The sequence below is a fragment of the Dama dama genome, chromosome X, assembly GCF_033118175.1.
Source record: "Dama dama isolate Ldn47 chromosome X, ASM3311817v1, whole genome shotgun sequence".
Taxonomy (NCBI): Eukaryota; Metazoa; Chordata; class Mammalia; order Artiodactyla; family Cervidae; genus Dama; species Dama dama.
This window is the reverse complement of record NC_083714.1, coordinates 112,168,844-112,187,703: the sequence shown is the minus strand read 5'-3', so window position 1 is coordinate 112,187,703 and position 18,860 is coordinate 112,168,844. Positions and strand designations below refer to the sequence as shown.

Here is an 18,860-nt window from a genome sequence, read left to right as displayed (position 1 = left end):
ACTATCTCCTGGAGTCTGCCCAAACTCATGTCCTTTGAGTTGGTGATGCCATCCAACCATCTCATCCTCTGTCGTCCCCTTCTCCTCCTGCCTTCAATCTTTCCCAGCATCAGGGTCTTTTCCAATGAGTCAGTTCTTTACATCAGGTAGCCAAAGTATTGGAGTTTCAGCATTAGTCCTTCCAATGAATATTCAGGATTGCCTTTCACATTTAGATCTATATTCTGTGCAGATAATACATATTTTGTGTGTCTGATGTAAAGTATGAGTCAATATTTTTTTTCCACATGTTTATCCAGTTGTTGTCACATTATTTATTGAAAAGACTGTTTTTTCCCCACTGCCCACCTCTCTGCTAAGGTCCAAATATGCTGGGACTCTTTCTGGGCTATTTTATGCTAATATCACACTTGTCTACTTATTATAGCTTCATGGTAAATCTTAAAAGTCTTTAGAGTCACAGACATAGAAAATAAACTCATGGTTATGAAAGAGGAGAGGGAGGCAGGGAGGGATGAATTAGGAGTATAGGATTAACAGATACAAGTTACTATATATAAAATAGCTAAGCAACAAGTATTTATACCACAGGGAATTATACCCAGTATCTTGTAATAACATATAATAGAATATAATTTGTCAAATACAATATTGTAAATCAACTATACTTCAATTAAAAAAAGTCTTTAAAGGAGTTTCTCATACCTTGTTCTTCAAGTTTGTTTGCCTTGACTATTCTAGATCCTTGGAATTGTCATGTAAATTTTATGATCAGTTTGTCAAATTCCACAGATAAACAAAACAAAAAAAAAATAGCCCAGCCCTTGAAATTTTGAACTTTATTGCATTGAATCTGTAGACTATTTTGAAGAAAATTAGCGCCTTTATGAGGTCACATATTCCCAGTCATAACTATTGTGTCTTTTTCCCTTTGTCTTCTTTTAAGTTTTTCAATCACATTTTATAAACTATAACCTACATAGGAGTCTTCCATGTCTTTGGTTAGACTTATTCCTAGGTGTTTGATGTTGTTCAAATCTTCTATACCCCTACTAATTTTTTGTCTGCTTCCCTATCATTACTGAGAAAGGGATATTATAATAGCCCACTATTATGTTGATTTGTCTATTACTCCTTGGACTTCTGTCATTTTCTCCCTGTACTTTGAGGTGAGGTTACTAGGTAATTACCTATATAGAATTGTTATATCTTCCTAGTGATAGGATGATAAACTTTTTTATCATGATGAAATGATCTCTAGTAATGCTTTCTGCCTGAAGTCTATTTTCTTTAAAATTAATATAGCTTCTTTTGGCTGTTTTCACAATATATGTTTTCTGTCCTTTTTTTTTTCTCAATTATCATTATTTTCTTTTTTTTTCCATTTATTTTTATTAGTTGGAGGCTAATTACTTTACAATATTGTAGTGGTTTTTGCCATACATTGACATGAATCAGCCATGGATTTCCATGTATTCCCCATCCTGATCCCCCCTCCCACCTCCCTCTCCACTCCATCCCTCTGGGTCTTCCCAGTGCACCAGCCCCTAGCACTTGTCTCATGCATCCCACCTGGGCTGGTGATCTGTTTCACCCTTGATAATACACGTTTCAATACTGTTCTCTCGAAACATCCCACCCTGTCCTTTTTATTTTAAACCTTTATGTAATGCTTATGATGTCTTATGGGCTTTCCTGGTGGCTCAGAGGTTAAAGCGTCTGCCTGGAATGCAGGAGACCCAGGTTCGAGCCCTGAGTTGGGAAGATCCCCTGGAGAAGGAAATGGCAACCCACTCCAGTACTCTTGCCTGGAGCATCCCATGGAGGGAGGAGCCTGGTAGGCTACAGTCCATGGGGTCACAAAGAGTCAGACACGACTGAGCGACATCACTTTCACTTAAGATGTCTTATAAGTCTAGAGACTAATTTTTAAAAAGTACAGTCTGATCATCTTTTTCTTTTAATTGGAATGTTTAATCTATTTCCATTTAATGAAAAATTTTAAATATATTTGGGTTTGCATTTATTTTCCAAGGACCTTCAATTTGTCCCTTCTGTTATTGTTTCTCTTTCTTGCCTTCTTATGGATTGACTTGTATTTTTATTTCGCTTGGAAGTTACACTTTTTTAATTTTTGTTTTAATGGTTACTCTAAAATTGAACCCCTGACTCACAAAAGTTTAATATTTAGTTAAGACTCATACCCTCTCCCTTGACAATGTAAAGACCTTAAGACATTAACTCTTCTAAAAAATTTTATTTTTGGATTGTGTTTATTTATTTATTTATTTATTTTTTCAGCGGGTTTTGTTTTTTAAAAAATATTTATTTTTGGTTGTGCTGGGTCTTCATTGCTGGGTGCAGCTTTCTCTAGTTGCAGCTAGTGGCGGCTACTGTTTGTTGAGGTACGTGGGCTTCTCATTGCAGTGGTTTCTCTTGTTGCAGAGCACAGGCTCTAGAGCACACAGGCTTTGGTAGTTTTGGAGCACAGGCTCTAGAGTGTGGGCTCAGTAGTTGCAGCACACGGGCTTAGTTGCTCTGTGGCATATGCAATCTTCCCAGATAAGGGATCGAACTTGTGTCCCCTGCATTGGCAGGCAGATTCTTAACCACTGGACCACCAAGAAAGTCCCATGTTAATTCTTTTTGCCTCCTTCCCAACTTATGTGTCAGAGTATGTATTTTAATTCTGTGTATATTTGAAACACAACTGAACATTCAGTTCAGTCGCTCAGTCATGTCCGACTCTTTGTGACCCCATGGACTGCAGCATGCTAGGCTTCCCTGTCCATCACCAACTCCCGGAGCTTGCTCAAACTCATGTCCATCGAGTCACTGATGCCATCCAACCATCTCATCCTCTGTCGTCCCCTTCTCCTCCTGCCTTCAGTCTTTCCCAGCATCAAGGTCTTTTCCAATGAGTCAGTTCTTCACATCAGGTGGCCAAAGTATTGGAGTTTCAACTTCAGCATCAGTCCTTCCAATGAATATTCAGGACTGATTTCCTTTAGGATGGACTGGTTGGATCTCCTTGCAGTCCAAGGGAGTCTCAAGAGTCTTCTCCAACACCACAGTTCAAAAGCATCAATTGTTTGGTGCTCAGCCTTCTTTATGGTTCAACCCTCACATCTATACATGGCTACTGGAAAAACTGTAGCTTTGACTAGACAGACCTTTGTCGGCAATGGACCATTAGTGTTACTTATTTATATACATGTACCCATCTATTTACCTATTTTCTCCTCATGTGCTCAGTTATTTTTTGTTGTTCTTCAGACATTGTATCCGCTAAATATTTGCAGCAAATAGATGAGACCGCGGCCGCTGCTGCTGCTGCATCGCTTCAGTTGTGTCCGACTCTGTGTGACCCCATAGACGGCAGCCCACGAGGCTCCTCTGTCTCTGGGATTCTCCAAGCAAGAATACTGGAGTGAGTTGCCATTTCCTTCTCCAAGGCATGCATGCATGCCAAGTTGCTTCAGTTGTGTCCGACTCTGTGTAACCCCATGGACAGCAGCCCACCAGGCTCCTCTGTCCACAGGATTCTCCAGGCAAGAATCCTGGAGTGGGTTGCCATTTCCTTCTCCAGTAGGTGAGGCCTAGGATGATTATATCTTCCTCTGGAAATGAATGACATTTCTTTTTTTCTGCAAGGCACCTGGGCACAAACCATCTGTGATTCCTTCTGTTGAATGTCAGGGCTCGAGAAGGTTTGAAGCTGAGGGGTCACTGTGAGGGTCTACTGATGGGTCACCCTTACTCTTAGGAGGTAACCTCTCAGGGTCCCCACTGAAAGTGAGGGAAGTTCACTAGCTCCTCCTCAACCCCTCACCTTCCAAATATGCCCTGAGTCTCATCCCTTCCCTCCACCCCTGGAAGCTGCCCCAAGTGCTACTGGGCCTCTTGGCCCCCTCCTCTGGAATGGGCAAATGCCCCCAGAGGAAAGTGGCCCTAAATGCTCACCCATTCCCTTAGACATTAGCTTCCTCCAAATCCTGGTCCTGTAATTCTTCACTATCTTGTTAGTTTACAAATATCTCTAAATATATGTTTTAAATATTTCAATCAACTGTTTCAGTTGTCTTACGTATGAGGATTGGTTCAAATCACATAGTCTACTATTAGTAGAATGTGAAATCTGGTGGCTCAAACGTAAAGAATCTGCCTGCAATGAAGGAGAAAGAGAAGTGGGTTCGATCCCTGGGTCGAGAAGATCCCCTGGAGGAGGGCATGGCAACCCACTCCAGTATTCTTACGTGGAGAATCCCATGGACAGAGGAGCCTGGTGGGCTACAGTCCATGGGGTTGCAAAGAGTCGGACATGACTGAAGCGACTTAGCATGCACGCATGTGTGAAATCTGTTATTAAGACTTTAATTTCTAATTGTCCTGATTATTTGTGAGTTTTGAGAAAGGCCATTTTGATTTTATCTTCTGTGACTTGCTTGTTTATGTATTTGCTCATTTTTTCTCTTTTAAATTTTATAAATAATGGATGATAATTCTTTGTCAGTTAGATGTGCTGCTAGCATTATCTCCAGGTTTCTGGCTTATCTTTTCAGTTTGCTTATGACATCTTCTATAAACAGAACTTTTTCATTTTTAATTTAAATTAATTTAGCTTTATTGATCCTTTTCTTTCATGGTTTGTACATTTGATTGTTAAATGTTCTTGTCCTTTGTTCATATATTGGGAAGTTAGTATTTTTAACCACTTCATATAAGTTCATTGTATAATAAATGTATCAACTCTTTATATATCATGTTTGCTGCAAAATGTCCTTCCAAGTTGGTGGTCTGCAACTTTTCAATGGAAAAGTTTATATTTTTATGAGATCAAATCTTTTGGTTGCTTTGTGACTTCTGTATAAACTTAAAAGTTACTCTCTTCTAGAGTTTTCCTGACTAACTCTGTTCTTTTCATTTTCTATCCTTTCATCAAAGAGTTCTTTGTCTAAAACTAGTTTTGGTATAGGGTGTCTTAATTGTCTTAGCTTTGGAACAGATTACAATCTGTAAGGGTTACTCATCCCTCCTTGATTTCTTTCCTAGTATTTCCTTTAATTAAAATTAGAAAAAAAACCCACTGTTTATTCTTCTAGATGAATAGTCATTTTGTAAAGTTTCAACATTTTTGTTTGGATTTTTAAAAAAACTTTTTTGGCCATGCTGAGCAGCATGTGGGAACTTCCCCGACCAGGGGTAGAACTCTCATCCTGGAAGTACGGCATCTTAACCACTGGACCACCAGGAAAGTCCCTGTTTGGATTTTGGTTTGGTGCTGTATTAAACTTCCACATTAATTTGGAAAAAATTGATGCCATTAAAATTCTTAGCTTTTCCATTAAAAAAATTTGTTTATTCAAGTATTTTATATTCTCAGTGCAGCTTTGAGGTCTTTTCTTATAAATCCCATGTATTTTGTTGGTTTATAAAAACTTGTTGCAATGGAGAATGGCATCTGCTTTTACCATGAACATTTTCTAACTTTATTGCTAGTATATAAGGATAGCATTGAGTTCTGAGTGATTTTGTACCTGCTCTTTATTAACTTGAACAGCTTGCCAGTTGTTCTCATGGGTATTTCAAGGTACATGATGGTATTATTAGCAAATATGCACAGTTTTGTCTCATCTTTTCTAACTTTGATACTACTTTGCTCTGTTTTTGGTTGGTGTTTTAAAAGCAATATTAATCATGGCAGGAGGATTATATTTTAGTGTGTGTGCTTAGTATGTGTTGAGTATGCCCCCCTCACTGCATCAAAAATATAGATATATTGAGATATATTACTGTGGAAAAATACCAGCTTGGCAGAGATACAGTGTTTATAGCAATTGTCTCCAAGTGGCAGAATCTGGCTAAATGTCTCCTTTTTGTTTATCCATATTTTCTAATCATTCTAGGAAGATCAAGTGTTATTTAGATAATTTAAAAGATAATTACAATTGTAATGTCTTTATTGTGTCACTTTTAGGTGGATCATGTTGACTATGAGTTGAAATAGCTATTTATCTGCTGAAGACATTTTCTATCTTATTTGTAAGAGTTTTTATTTGTCTTTAGAAGTGCAGGCTGAATTTTGTGAAATTTTTTTTGGCAACTGTGAAGATGATCATATGATTTTTTTTCCTTTTTTTTTTTTTGTAATTGAGGTCTATTTTATGTTCAGTAGAATGCGCAGATCTTAGGTGTTCGGTTTGATGTGTTTGGCATATACTGATGTAACCACCACCCCAAATGGGAAATAGAACATTTCCACCACCCTAGAATGTTCTAGGAGAAGTCCTGTGGTAAGCTGTTGATTCGTGTGACTCTGGCCTGTGGCCTGTGAGCGGGCTTGATTGTCCTGTCTCCAGCCTCAGTTTAACATCTCAAGGGCCTGGTGCCACATGTCAGGTCCCAGTAGGCTGTCTCCTCTGGTCATTCATCATACCATTCTGGGGATAGAAGGGAAAACAGATTCTCTGCCAAGCAAGTGGCCATGGGGAGGGAGAAATAAAACTGCCTCCTGAGATGTGAAGAGGGAACTGCAGATGCTTGAAGCTTTTAGTGGTTTAGCCTAAGAATGTGTCTCTGGCCAAACTGTTTCTGGGCACCACTCTCTGAAATGTGAGGATGGGGGAGGACCATGGAGAGAGGCCAGTGCATACAGTGTCTTGACCATGGAGTTTCACTGTAGGCCTGTGTACTGTTCCTGGAGAAAATCAGATGCCACTTTGCCTGGTCCTTTAACGGGACTTGGTACTCTCAGGGTACTCACGGTCACTACTCTCGGTGACCTTGAACTCCTGGTCAGTGTCTGCTACCCTGCACCAACGTAGCTGGGTTCTTGTTGCAGATCTGCAGGCTCTGCTGCAACGGGTCATGGAATGATCCCCAGTGTTGTTTATTCAGCTTATCATATTACTGTCAACTGGGCAAAATATAGAAGTACATGTTTCTATTCATTCCTACCAGCTTAATACTGACATGTTGGATGTGTCTTCAATGCCCCGAAGTGCAGAAAAGGAGCTTAGTAGTAGCATTATGCTTTTGGTCACCTGTACATCTAGTCTGCAGAAAGACGATTTGTGTGTGTCCATGTTAAGTTGCTTCAGTTGTGTCCAACTCTTTGCGACCCCATGGACTGTAGCCCGCCAGGCTCCTCTGTCCATGGGATCCTCCAGGCAAGAATACTGGAGTGGGTTGCTGTGCCCTCCTCCAGGGGATCTTCCCGACCCAGGGATCAAAACTTTATCTCATGTCTCCTGCATTGACAGGTAGATTCTTTACCACTAACGCCACCTGGGAAACCCTGAATCAGATGACTTGGGGATCCCTGAATCGGAAGGCCGGAGGCTCAGATTTCTTGTCTGAATGTGACTCAGACTCTTCTGTGTGTTTTCGATAGGGTGAGGTTTACCTGACTGAGGTAAATAATTGCTCCTGTTTACGTTTCCTTAACATGTGTCTTCTCAAAGTGAGCAGTTAAAAAAAAAAGGGTGAGCCCTGATAGTATATTCAGGCCCGGCTATTTCTAGGGGTGTCCGCACTGGATCCATGCAAGTGTGGGTTTCTGAAGCCACCCTGGTTTTGTACTTGGGCAGAGAGCCCCGGGCCAGGAAGGCAAGGTGTGAAGTAGGTCACTGAGGCATACAAGGGGGCGTCTCAGGTCAAAGCCCGGAGGCCAGAGCCAAGCACTCAAGCCCAACGGTAGCAGACTCCCTCCTGAGGCTTTCCATGCAAATGTCAAGCAAGGGATGGCCTTTCCAAGCTGGGCGCCTGTTCAGCTTGAATCAGCTTAGTCACCTCTTCCTAAGAGCTGTCGCAGCTTGGATTTTTTTTTTTTTTTCTTTTTCTGTTTAAACCTGAAGCTATTTAAAGCCTGCATCCAAAGGCAAGTAGTTGAGCTTGCAGTGCCAGGGGGCGCGCGCCTCTGGGAGGGGGAAGGCCAGGCCTTTATGGGAAGGTCTGCAAGGCCTAACCCTCTCCCTCTGATCCTCGGGTGGTTGGTCCTGCAATCTGAGGAGACAACTACCTTTTCGTGTTTTATACATTTTATTCATACATTTCTCCAACTTTGAAATGACAAAAGCCCAATTCTATGGTTTCCCATTACACAGCATCCTACAGGTATGTATATTCTACAAAGAATACTATGGAGTTTCTCTTCCTCCCCTGTCACACGAGAGACAACTGATTAGGGTTGCGTTGACTTGTCCTGTATCGGCAGCGCACCAGCATTCTGGGTGTTCTGGCGACAGGGCAGAGGGATCAGGGCAGGAGGGCGTGTGCTAAGGCATGTAAATAGATACACACAGAGAGAAAGAAAAGCGGGACATTTACAAAGAATCCGAACCTTTCCGATGCCCTCACCTCCAGGGTGTCGGAGGACACAGACGCTCTTGCACGCTAAGGCTTGGCTGTACCCTGCAAATACTTACAATTGGATACGGTGAAATATACAACAACTGTTAACATCGCTCTCTTTTAATCACTGAGACAATACTTCAAAACCTTTTATAAAAAGGCAATTATACATACAGAAAAAAAAAAAAAGGAACACGTTGGCAAAACTTTATGCAAAATAACCCCCGAACTGAGTTTGAATGGCGACGCGCCTGCCTGGCAATTAAACACGATGGGGATTGGGATTGGGATTGTTAGGCCTTTGTGTCAGCTCCTGGGCCTGCTGCCCCCACAGGTTCTCACCCCCTGCACAGGCGCCTTCCGGGGACACAGCAGAGACCAGAAATTGAGTCCCCCAATTCTTGGTTTCTTTAAAATGCAAATAATAGCCAGGGCTGCTCACGGTGGAGAAACCCCTATTTCTACCCCCGAGCAGAACTCCTTCCAAGAGACTGCACAGCCTCTGGGTCCCAAGATGGTCACCCCCAGGGCTTGATGGGTGAGACCACTGGCATGCTCCTTTGATCACATGTGGGAGAGAAGGGAAGGAACACAGATGGGGCAGCGAAGCTCCAACGTTCTACGTGTAGAGAAATAGGGGGTTGTGCTTGGGGCCAGAAACGAGGTCCCCCGTGTGTAATGCCAAACATCTCTTTCTGTTTTCTTTTGCTCGGTCCATTTGCACAGGGTCAAGAGAGTTGATGGTTAGGTGAGGGATGGGGGGAGCTCTGGATTTTCTAAATGTCAGCCCACCTTCTGCAGCCCAAGAGTAACAGAGAAGACCAGATAAAAAGGATGTGGACTGGTGGACACAAACTTTCTTCCTTTTTCTCACTTCCTGGATGCCTGTTACCCCTAAACTTCACTCACTAAACTGGAAGACCCAAGACTTCTGATAGCTCCAAGTTTAAGGCAAACTGATGAGTTGAGTGGGTGTGGGCAAAGCCAACCAAGCATTGAGCCTTACAGATGACATCCTGTAATCAAAGACACCAAGTGGAGAGGAAGACCTTACTTCTAAAGGGTGGAAAAGTTCTACCAAATGAAACAATTCATGAGGAAAGCTTGTAGCCCTTCTGTAAGCTGCAGTGAGAAGCAAAAGATCTTTCTAAGAGGAGAATTAATAAGAGGCGCAGAACAAGAGAAAGAACACTTGGGGACCTTGGTATCTAAGCCGTTGGAAACAGGATGGAATTAGGAGGCTGTGTTCAGTTCTGGAAAAACAAGCCCTTCCTCCATGTCTCTCCCCCTGCCCACCCTCGCCACACACACAAACACACACACTGGTTTGACGATAGGAAATAAGCAGGAGGATGAGAATCCACAGGGGCTTGTTTGGAATGCTGATTGCAAGATGCCTTCTCTTCTTTCCAAGGAGATAGCCTGGGAGGCATTAAGAATATATTAATCAAGAAATGTTCTTGCTAGCTTTAGCGGTATATTCATTCTTTGCCCTCAAGTGACTGATCTGAAATGAAGAAAAGGACATCAGGGGGAGACAAGAGCGTTTGCTTTGGGTCACCTGTCTTTAAGGGGCAGTGTCCATGCCGGACATTTCCACTGCTCAGTGTCCCCAAGGGTGGCTCAACTGATTACACTTTTTCCAGGAATGAACTCAAAGGCTTAATGAACAGACTAAACTACAAGTGATTTAAAAACAAATCAAAAAAATCCCCTCTATAATCATGAGATCAAAGTCTTGAAAAATAATCATAGCATGGAGTCCAGGCCCAGTGGGCTGGCCCCATCAGCAGGAGATGGACTGGGCCCTGGGGAAAAAGGAGCATATGCTGGTCCTTTGTGCGGTAGGGGCTTTGCAGCATCTTTGGATACCCCACTGCTAATGGGATGGGCTCAGAAGATGCCTTCTGAATGCAAATTGCCAAGAAGTAGGTCACCCATTTCTGTTCCTCTCTGAGCAAATATTTTAAACCATCTCACCTAACAGGAGATACACTTAATTGCTTTTTAAAAGGCTACCATATTATCTCAACACTGGGATGCTTCCTGAATTAAACTGAGTGACATTTTCCTTTTTAGTGTTAAAATTGAACATGCTGCCTGGGCAAAGTAATTACTGTTTTATGATTAGAAAATCAGGACATTCTTTTTAACAGCTAATTTGACATATTAACCCCTACCCCCCTTTCTTGCTGTGAGGAATAGGACTGGAAAGAGAGCCCTCAGAATATGGCTGAATTGACCAGTGTTAAGATTTAATGATCTAATCATCTGCTCTATTCTTTGAAAGGAAAAAAATGATTTTGTGGATGGAATGGAAACAGTAAAGCAGCTTTTGAGCAATTTTCTGATTGCTCAGTGGACAACTGTAATGGAGTGGCAGCAGCAATGTACTGTAATTACTCTGGATTCAGAAATTTAAGTCTTTTCTGCTAGGTCACAAAGACACTGCTTTAGGATAGTCGTATATTAGCAGAAGGGAACAGATGACCTCTTTGAGAAGTCAGACAGAATGCGTTCTGGGTGCAGGAATTTTGCCACCTGCACGATGGTGAGAATGCCACCAGCCTGTGTACTTCTCAGTCCTGGGGCCAGACACTACACCGGCATTGCTTTTTTCTTCCTCTGCCTGACCTGCCTTTACCAGCATGGTGGGTGGCTCAAGACAGGCATCGTCAAGCATCCCCAGAGACTTGGTCTCAGAGGGCAAGTGGGCCATGGGGGTTCCTACCAGAGGGAGGGGGCTTCATTTCTCAGGTGTCAGTTGCATTCTTCTTTGTGCTTCATTGGAAAAGAGGTAGAGCGGGCATGCTCACACTGAGAAGAGCCCAGATTGTGACCAGTACCATCCTGGGAATGACTGGCTGGCCTTGGCGTCGCTTAGATTGCAGTCAGTCCCATCACAGCCCCAAACAGCTCTTGGGGTTTCTCCCTCCATCCAGGGTGTCTCTGGTTTGGTGGTTTGGTCACCCTGAGGTGGGACCCCAATGGAAGCACTTTGTAAGCTGTATACTCATCGGGTCACCGACAAAGGACAGCATCGGAGGAAAACCCAGCACTGTTCAGTAAGAGTAAGGGGAGGGGAGGGTGACACCCTCAAAAGAGTATACACCGGCCTTCTCTGTGTGGTCCTTCAAGAGGAGCTGTTCCGCTCAGAACACATCCTGCATGTCCTGCCGAGGCACAAAGCAATGAGGCCATCTAACCTACAAGAAGGAAACTCGATGGTATTTTTTTTCAAGGATCTCAGGTTAACAGAACCACTGACACTCGAATGGACAAACCTGCCACCGACCTCTGGCAAAAAGCGAGAAAACCGCCAGCCTGACTCACCTGTATTGGAAGAATGTGACCTCACAGAAGAGTGATGGGATGGTTAATGTCTCTGATGCAACAAGGACATGATTCTCCTGTGCCAAGGGATATAGCAAGAGGAAGGAGAAACCACATGTTGCCTCCAGCACACGGGTGGCCCTCGGGTGCACTGCATTCTGGGAGCCAGATGAGGTCCCAGCTGTGCTCTGGTAGAGTATTTTATTATCCTGCCAACTGATGGTCATTCCTAGGCCTTCGATGGTTCAATGAGCATCTAAAGGATTATAAAATCTAAAAGGTCATCACCTTGTAAACCTGAACAAATCTATGATGAAATGAAGGACCCAAAGGCATTTAATTATTGAACACATAAAAGGAAGTATATTTAAAAAAAAATTGGTCAAACTGTCCTGTTATCATTTTAAAGGAATTTACAGGGCTGTTATAGATTATTCTTTTGGAATAATTCAGTTTATAGCAAATGCCTAAACTGGTTTCTTCATTGCACAGTATATTCTCTTAAAATGGGTGCTTTAAAACAATTACATACATATTAAAAATCCTCATTTCTTTGCTTAATTAAAATGTTAATACTCTCAGACAACACAGATCTGAAATGGTGAAACCAGCAATTCCCCCTCCCACCTTACAACAAATTAAATTGAGACAAAATTACAAACACATTTCACTACATGGTTATTATTAATAAAAATCAGTTTCTTTTGTTTTTTTATAAAGTTGCCCGAAATGCAAGGGATGTGCATAGGTTTACAACTTAGTCATAATAGCATTTTATTCTTATTCCCCTGGGTGTGCCCCGTGAACGGAATGTACTTTGTTGTAGATTACAGATTGTTTTGTCCAACACAGACACACCGACAGCATAAACGCTCGCGACTGTCCACATGCATTAAGAGTCAAGACCCAACTTCAAATCTCTAAAAGGTTTACAGGGTGCTTCAAAGAGACAGTATCACATTATCTGGATGTTACATAAAGGACTTAAAAAAAATACTATTCTAAAAAAAAAGAGGAAAAAAAGGCCTTTAAAAATTTATGAGTTTTGTAATCACTAGACTGATTATTTCAAATAAATAAAGGAAAGAAAGATATTCCAATCCATAAAATCAGACTCTAAAAAGAATGTAGTGTTCCAACCCCAGTCAAGGTAACAGAATCATTGTTTATTATTATTAAAATAGATTATAGAAAGCAGCATCTATTTTGTGCAGTTTTTAGGGGCCTTGGAAATAAAAAGCTATGATTTCCAAAAATATAACATTCCAAAGGATTGAATAATACATACATTTAAAGATACATTTTATTAAAGTTTAGGAGAACTGATTAAAAAAGATACTGTCTCTTTAAATTAGTGTGTAATTGTTTTTCTCCTCCTATCTATTTGGACATGACAATAATTATAAATGTAGGTCACACTACAACTAGGTAGTCTCTAGGGACCACGACCTGCTGACACAAGGCCGATAACAAAGAGGCTTTTCCATGTATGAGGTGGCTCCCAGTTATGCGGCAGATATCTGGGGGAGGGGGGCCTAATAGACCCAGGAGACGGGGACCCACTGCGGGGCTGTGCACACGTGCTCCACGGCTTCCTCCAAATGTCTGATTGTCTCGTCGATTTCATTGTTGATAATTGTGAGATCGAAGTAGTGTGCGTATGTTCTCTGTAAGATGTCAGACTCCTTCTGCAGACGCTGAAGAGATTCATCCTAAATGGTGAGGGGATGGAGGAAGGGGTGGGCATGGGAGGAGGGAGAAGCAAAGAGGAGAGAGAAGTCAACCAAGGTGGTTTTCTCGGGCTACATTTCTGTCCTGGTGTCAGAAACAGTCCAGGCCCGCCCGTGATGGCACACATCTGAGTGTGAGGCTGAGGCCGCTTCCTGACAGAGGAGATGACGGCCCCCAGGATGGCAGGGTCACAGAACGACGGCTTACAACTGCGACTGCTCACCATGCAACAGGGCCTCTGTGCCAAACTGGACGGACCAGAGGACACAGACACTCCTCAGCAAACACACGACCCTGCTCTGGCTGAACTGTGCCCGTCTGGAGTCAGCCGAGACTGTCTGTGCTCATCCCCCTGACCCAGGCCTGCCTCATCTCGAACCACTCTCCTGTTTGGCAGAGTGGAGGGGGCTTCGGGGGGAGGTCAGAGCCCTGCGTCCCCTTTCTTTGGTCCTCTGCTCTCGCTCACACTAAGCCCCGGAGCCCAGCTGTGTTTGCCCCAAGAAGCCCCTGCCTCTGAATAACAAATGAGGTTGAATTTTTCTGCCATGTTCCAGGAATTCATTACATATATAATGCATTGCCTGCCCTCACTAGCAGTGGATGTGCCAGAGGCAAAAGCTTTTTGGATGTTATCAGTAATGGATGAAATGAGGCCATATCCCAGATACAAAAGTAACTCACACCCAATGAATCCCTTCAAGGTGGTCTGCGTTGGAAATGGCCAAACATCACTGTAGGTCCTTGTATCTCTTACGGAAAAAACTCTGAAGGAGAAGCAGCTACTCAACTCTCTGCTGCGGTAAAGACTTTCCCTAAACTTCTGCCATGCGCCCCAGAAAGCCTCAGGATGGCAGTTCTTTCAAGATGAGGATCTCTTAAGGGCCACCAGAAAGTTTGCCTCTGTACCGTCATGGCTCAGATCTTGTTATATTGAGCTTTTAATGGGGAAGTTCAAGTTTGAAACCAGGAAACTCTGTAAGTCAAATGAACTGATTAGGTAGGTGAGCTGTTGGGTGGACTCTGAAATATATATCTATCAATAGATACAATTAAATGCTTGTTTGTTTGATTAGTATCTCTCTCCCCAACTACAGTGCAAACTTGCCCTGCTGTGCCCAGCACTTGGCATTATGCCTTATACATAGTAAGTGCTTAATAAACCTTACCAAAAGAGCAAGTGCTTGGCTGGCTAATACTGGCCATGAGAGGATGTGAGGCGTGTTAAATTGGAAATCTACTAGGAAATGGGGGCCCATGATGACAGGGACCCATCTCTGAAAGGTGTGGTGCCGTCAGGGACTTGGGAACTGTTGGCGCTCACTGCAGGCTTGGGGCCCCTCTTCTTTTCCCTGAGGCCCACCTGTTTATAAGAGACTCTTCCTAGGGGAACCTTGGTGTGTGGTGCAACCCTTTGACAAGGGGATTCGAGGTAAAATAGTAACACTCGATTCCATCACAGCACCGCAGTGGGGATGACAGACACCAGACAAGTTGGGAAATCAATCTTTTCTATCAGGACACTCTGAAATGAGAGTGTCCTAACCTGTTTTGTTATCTACCAGAATTTCAAAGCAGGATGAGGTATGCTTTGGATGTTAGGTATTAACTACTTCAGCACAGGTAAGACCTCAGTTAATCATTACCTTCTAAGGTCATATCAACACACTTTCTGCTTGCACTTAAAAAGCATAGTATTTTCACTGTGGCTCCACAAGAAACACAACACAAAAGCCCCATTTTAGGAAACATGCATTCACCCAAAGACAGGAGCGCTTCCTACCAGTACGAGAAGGAGCAATTCCTACCATGTCGTGCTCCAGGCTAGGGGATTCTATTGGAATATACAATAGTCCTGGGCTAGTATAAAGTCCTGGGCTTTAAGATCCACTAACAGGGCTTATAATTTGTTCAGAAAGCTGGGCTGGTGAAAACATTCAAGAAAATTTATGGCTGAGAACATCAAATTTTTAATGTAGTTCTCCCCCCAACTTAAAGTTCCCTCTTAACGATCTTACAAGATGAAGTTATATTTGTCAGTTTCTTCCTCTACAACAGCTTCTCTGCAGGCTTGACTTAACATGAGCAGGGGTTAACTCAGTGAAAACAAAATGCCTTTATTCTAACAGCAAAAGCAAGGATTTGTGGGAACAAAATGTCTACATTCTAAATCTATGAAAGGAAACAAGGCTGTATTTTATCACCTCCTAGCTGGTACTTACAGGCAATTTTCTGCACCATTTTGGCAGCTATGGAAAATTAGTAAAAGGGCAGGAAAAAAGGCAAAAACAAAAACAAAGCAAAGATGGTAATTCAAGAAAAATACATGGTAACCAAAGGATAAGAGCTAGCCACAACATGGAGTTTCAAACATGTTTGTGTATTAAATAAGACGGAAAAGTAGACTTTACCAAGGAATACATCTTTTGCAAATGAAACATCAAAAAATGACTGAAAATATAAGTGACATAGAAATCGAGATATTTAATCTTCTTTAAACCTAGATGACTTCCCTGGTGGCTCAGATGGGAAAGAATCTGCCTGCCATGCAGGAGACATGGGTTTGATCCCTGGGTTGGGAAGATCCCCTGGAAAAGGAAATGGCAACCCACTCCAGTATTCTTGCCTGGATATTTAATTTTTTTCCTGAAGGTGAAAATCTCCAAGCTTTGATTTTACTGTCACAGACTTGGGTGAGTCTAGGCCACTGTTAACTAGACAGTGCCAAGAACATTCTGGTGGGTTCTAGACCCTGTGGAAGGGATGGTCTTCAGTATTAACTTTCTAGAGAGTTTCTTCATATGAATGACCCTACAGCAGCAATATATTTACTGGACATGCCATAACTACCTTCTCATCAGCCTGGCAGTAGCAGGCTATGTGAGCCAGCTTGGTTCTAGACGCTACTGCTGAGCCTCACAGGCACCATCTCCGTGGTGGCTGCTGATTTGAGTAGGCCTGAGAGGGGACTGAGCTCACTTCTAGGTTTGGGAGTCTCCGGGGGCCTGGGTAGAGATCCTGCATGGGTTCTACACTGGAGGCTGCTCAGGGGAGCCTGGGCAGCTCAGCCAAGGTGGTGGATGCCTCATAGTTGTCCTCAGGCAAAGCCATCTTTGGCCCCGAGCTCTGTCAGTACAGCTGTGATCAGGAAGGCAGCCCCACAGTGCGGGAGCAGGCCTATGGAGAAGGCTGACTGCTCTGGACACTCAAGCTTGAATTGCCTAATGACTATGATCTTGGAAAAACCATACTTCTCTGTGGGGTGTAATTCCTCCTTCTGAACGAGGACCTTGATCTCTGGAAATCTTAATGGCCGGCATGGTGGACAAAGCAGAGCTTCACTTAGTTGTCTTAATGAGATGGGGCTTTGGCCTTGAACGAGCGACACAAAGGCATCCTTACTCAGGGGACTGCTGAGTAGAGGACAAACTGATTAATTCTTACCTCATTCAAACCTGGAGTGATAGTTGGTGCGGCAATAAAAACAACAAAAGGAGCAAACTCCGCTGTTCTCAGGACCTTCAGTGCCTGTGTAAACAAAGAAGAAAACTGAGACTTAGAAATAACCGATGCAGTGTTCAGACAAGCCCATAGAAAAGGATACAACTGGAAAAAGCCCTTGATTCAAATTTTTGGCCAGATATTATTAAATTTACCAACATTATAAATAACTTATATGACTTCTTTTTGTCCAAGGGGTGGACAGTAGCCATCGGAAAATAAAAGCTGACAAACTGGACATTTTTCTTAGGAATCTCATGAATCGATCTGAATTATTTTTCTGCAAAAAAGTGCATACTGATTATGTTTGGTTACTGTTCATTCAAACCTGGTAATTTCAGTTTCTAGGAAATGCATTTTGGGGTAGATGGGGGCCAGCAGGCTGGCTCAGAACTCATCTAGAGCCCACCAAACCACACTGCAAATTGCTCACAGGGAGAGCAAGTCCTGACCACTGTGACTGTGTTCACACCGACACAGGCCTTCTGAGTTGTCCCAGGGGAGGCCCCCCCCACCGCTACTCTGGGACTCTACAGGGAAGGGAGACCCCGTGTAGAGATGGAGCCTGGAGCTACTCTAGAAGCCATGTGACTGTGAGTAATTTGCAGGCTTGTGATAATACCTGTGTTCAAGGGAGAGGCATCTCTGAGGCCCCTTTCAGTTCTGTTCTGAGGCATCTAAAACCTCTAACTGCACGCTACTAGTTTGCACAGAGATAACTGCAAAGTCCGCACGTGATGCTGTGGGAGTTGATTCTGGTCAGGGGTTGGTGCTTCTGCCCCTCCCCTTTGAGGACAGGGCTCTCCCCTGACCCCAAGCAAGGGGTTACACTCCCACCCTGCAACAAAGTCCAACATAGGCACACAGTTCACAAGTGACTGACATGTAACTAATTCGTATGCATCAGGGGTAAATATCTTGCTGTCCTTTATTTAAGAATCTAACATGTCTATTCTGTTAGCCACAGTTTGCTTTCTAAACAGCCTTTCAGTTGTTTGTGTTGCCCTATCCCTACTCCGCCATCCCCACTCCCAGTGCTGGTTTGCTGTAGTAGCAGTTTGGACTGCTTTCCAATTCCCAGGTGGCTCAGTGGTAAAGAATCCGCCTGCCAATGCAGGAGACACAAGAGATGGGGGTTCAATCCCTGGGTCGGGAAGGTCCCCTGGAGAAGGACATGGCAACCCACTCCAGTATTCTTGCCTGGAGAATCCCATGGACAGAGGAGCCTGGCGGGCTACAGTCCATGGGGTCGCCAAGAGTCGGCCATGACTAAGCACGCGTGCACAGAGCTCTTTACCAGCCATGTGATCTTGGTCACATGAGGTCACATAAAGGTCAGAGTGAGCCTTTAGCACACAGAATGACTGTTCTAACGGGACTTCCCAGGTGGCGCTAGTGGTGAAGAACCCGCCTGCCAATGCAAGAGACGCGAGTTTGATCCCTGGGTCGGGAAGGTCCCCTGGAGGAAGGCATGGCAACCCACTCCAGTATCCTTGCCTGGAGAATCCCATGGACAGAGAAGCCTGGCAGGCTGCAGTCCATGGGGTCGCAGAGTCAGACACAACTGAAGTGACTTAGTATGGCACGGCACAACCCTACTAAGCCCTGCCACTAGAATGATCTTTGGGAACTACAAATTCCCTCATATCACCCCTCCAATCCAGACCCTGCGAGAGCTCCCTCTTGGCCTTGGGATGAAATGTAGCCTGGTCCACGCTCACTTTTCTGTCCCCCTCTGTGGACAGGCCTTGCTGAACTGCTTTCAGTTCCACAAAAGGGTCAGCCTTTCTCTTCCTGCTCCTTTTGCCTGGATACTCACTCCATCCCCTGGCCCCCATTCCCTGCTCTCTCTGTTGCTTGGCTGAGTGTTCTTTCTTCTGCAAATCCTTTGTGAGCTCTGAGTGGAGGCAGGTACCCCTCTGGTGTGCTCCTGACACACCCACACT

At 43.6% G+C, this 18,860-nt stretch overlaps 2 protein-coding genes and 1 non-coding gene across 14 annotated transcripts in view; 1 reads left to right on the top strand and 2 right to left on the bottom strand.

Moving 5' to 3' along the window:
• Positions 1 to 8,463, bottom strand: part of LOC133052807 (uncharacterized) — a 30,253-nt gene extending 21,790 nt beyond the window's left edge. The window contains exon 1 of the mRNA XM_061137647.1: positions 8,427 to 8,463. Coding sequence (XP_060993630.1) covers positions 8,427 to 8,463 — 37 coding nt within the window. The remainder of the gene's footprint in view (positions 1 to 8,426) is intronic.
• TRNAS-GGA (transfer RNA serine (anticodon GGA)) lies at positions 1,693 to 1,765 on the top strand. Its single transcript has one exon. It is a non-coding gene; the product is annotated as a tRNA-Ser (tRNA).
• CASK (calcium/calmodulin dependent serine protein kinase) overlaps positions 8,022 to 18,860 on the bottom strand; it is a 386,525-nt gene continuing 375,686 nt past the window's right edge. For all 12 annotated transcript variants that reach the window (XM_061136699.1, XM_061136701.1, XM_061136702.1 and 9 more), the window contains 2 exons: positions 16,858 to 16,941; positions 8,022 to 13,397 (listed from right to left, as the gene is read on the bottom strand). In XM_061136699.1, the coding sequence (XP_060992682.1) occupies positions 13,221 to 13,397; positions 16,858 to 16,941 (261 nt within the window). In that variant the 3' untranslated portion in view covers positions 8,022 to 13,220. The remainder of the gene's footprint in view (positions 13,398 to 16,857; positions 16,942 to 18,860) is intronic.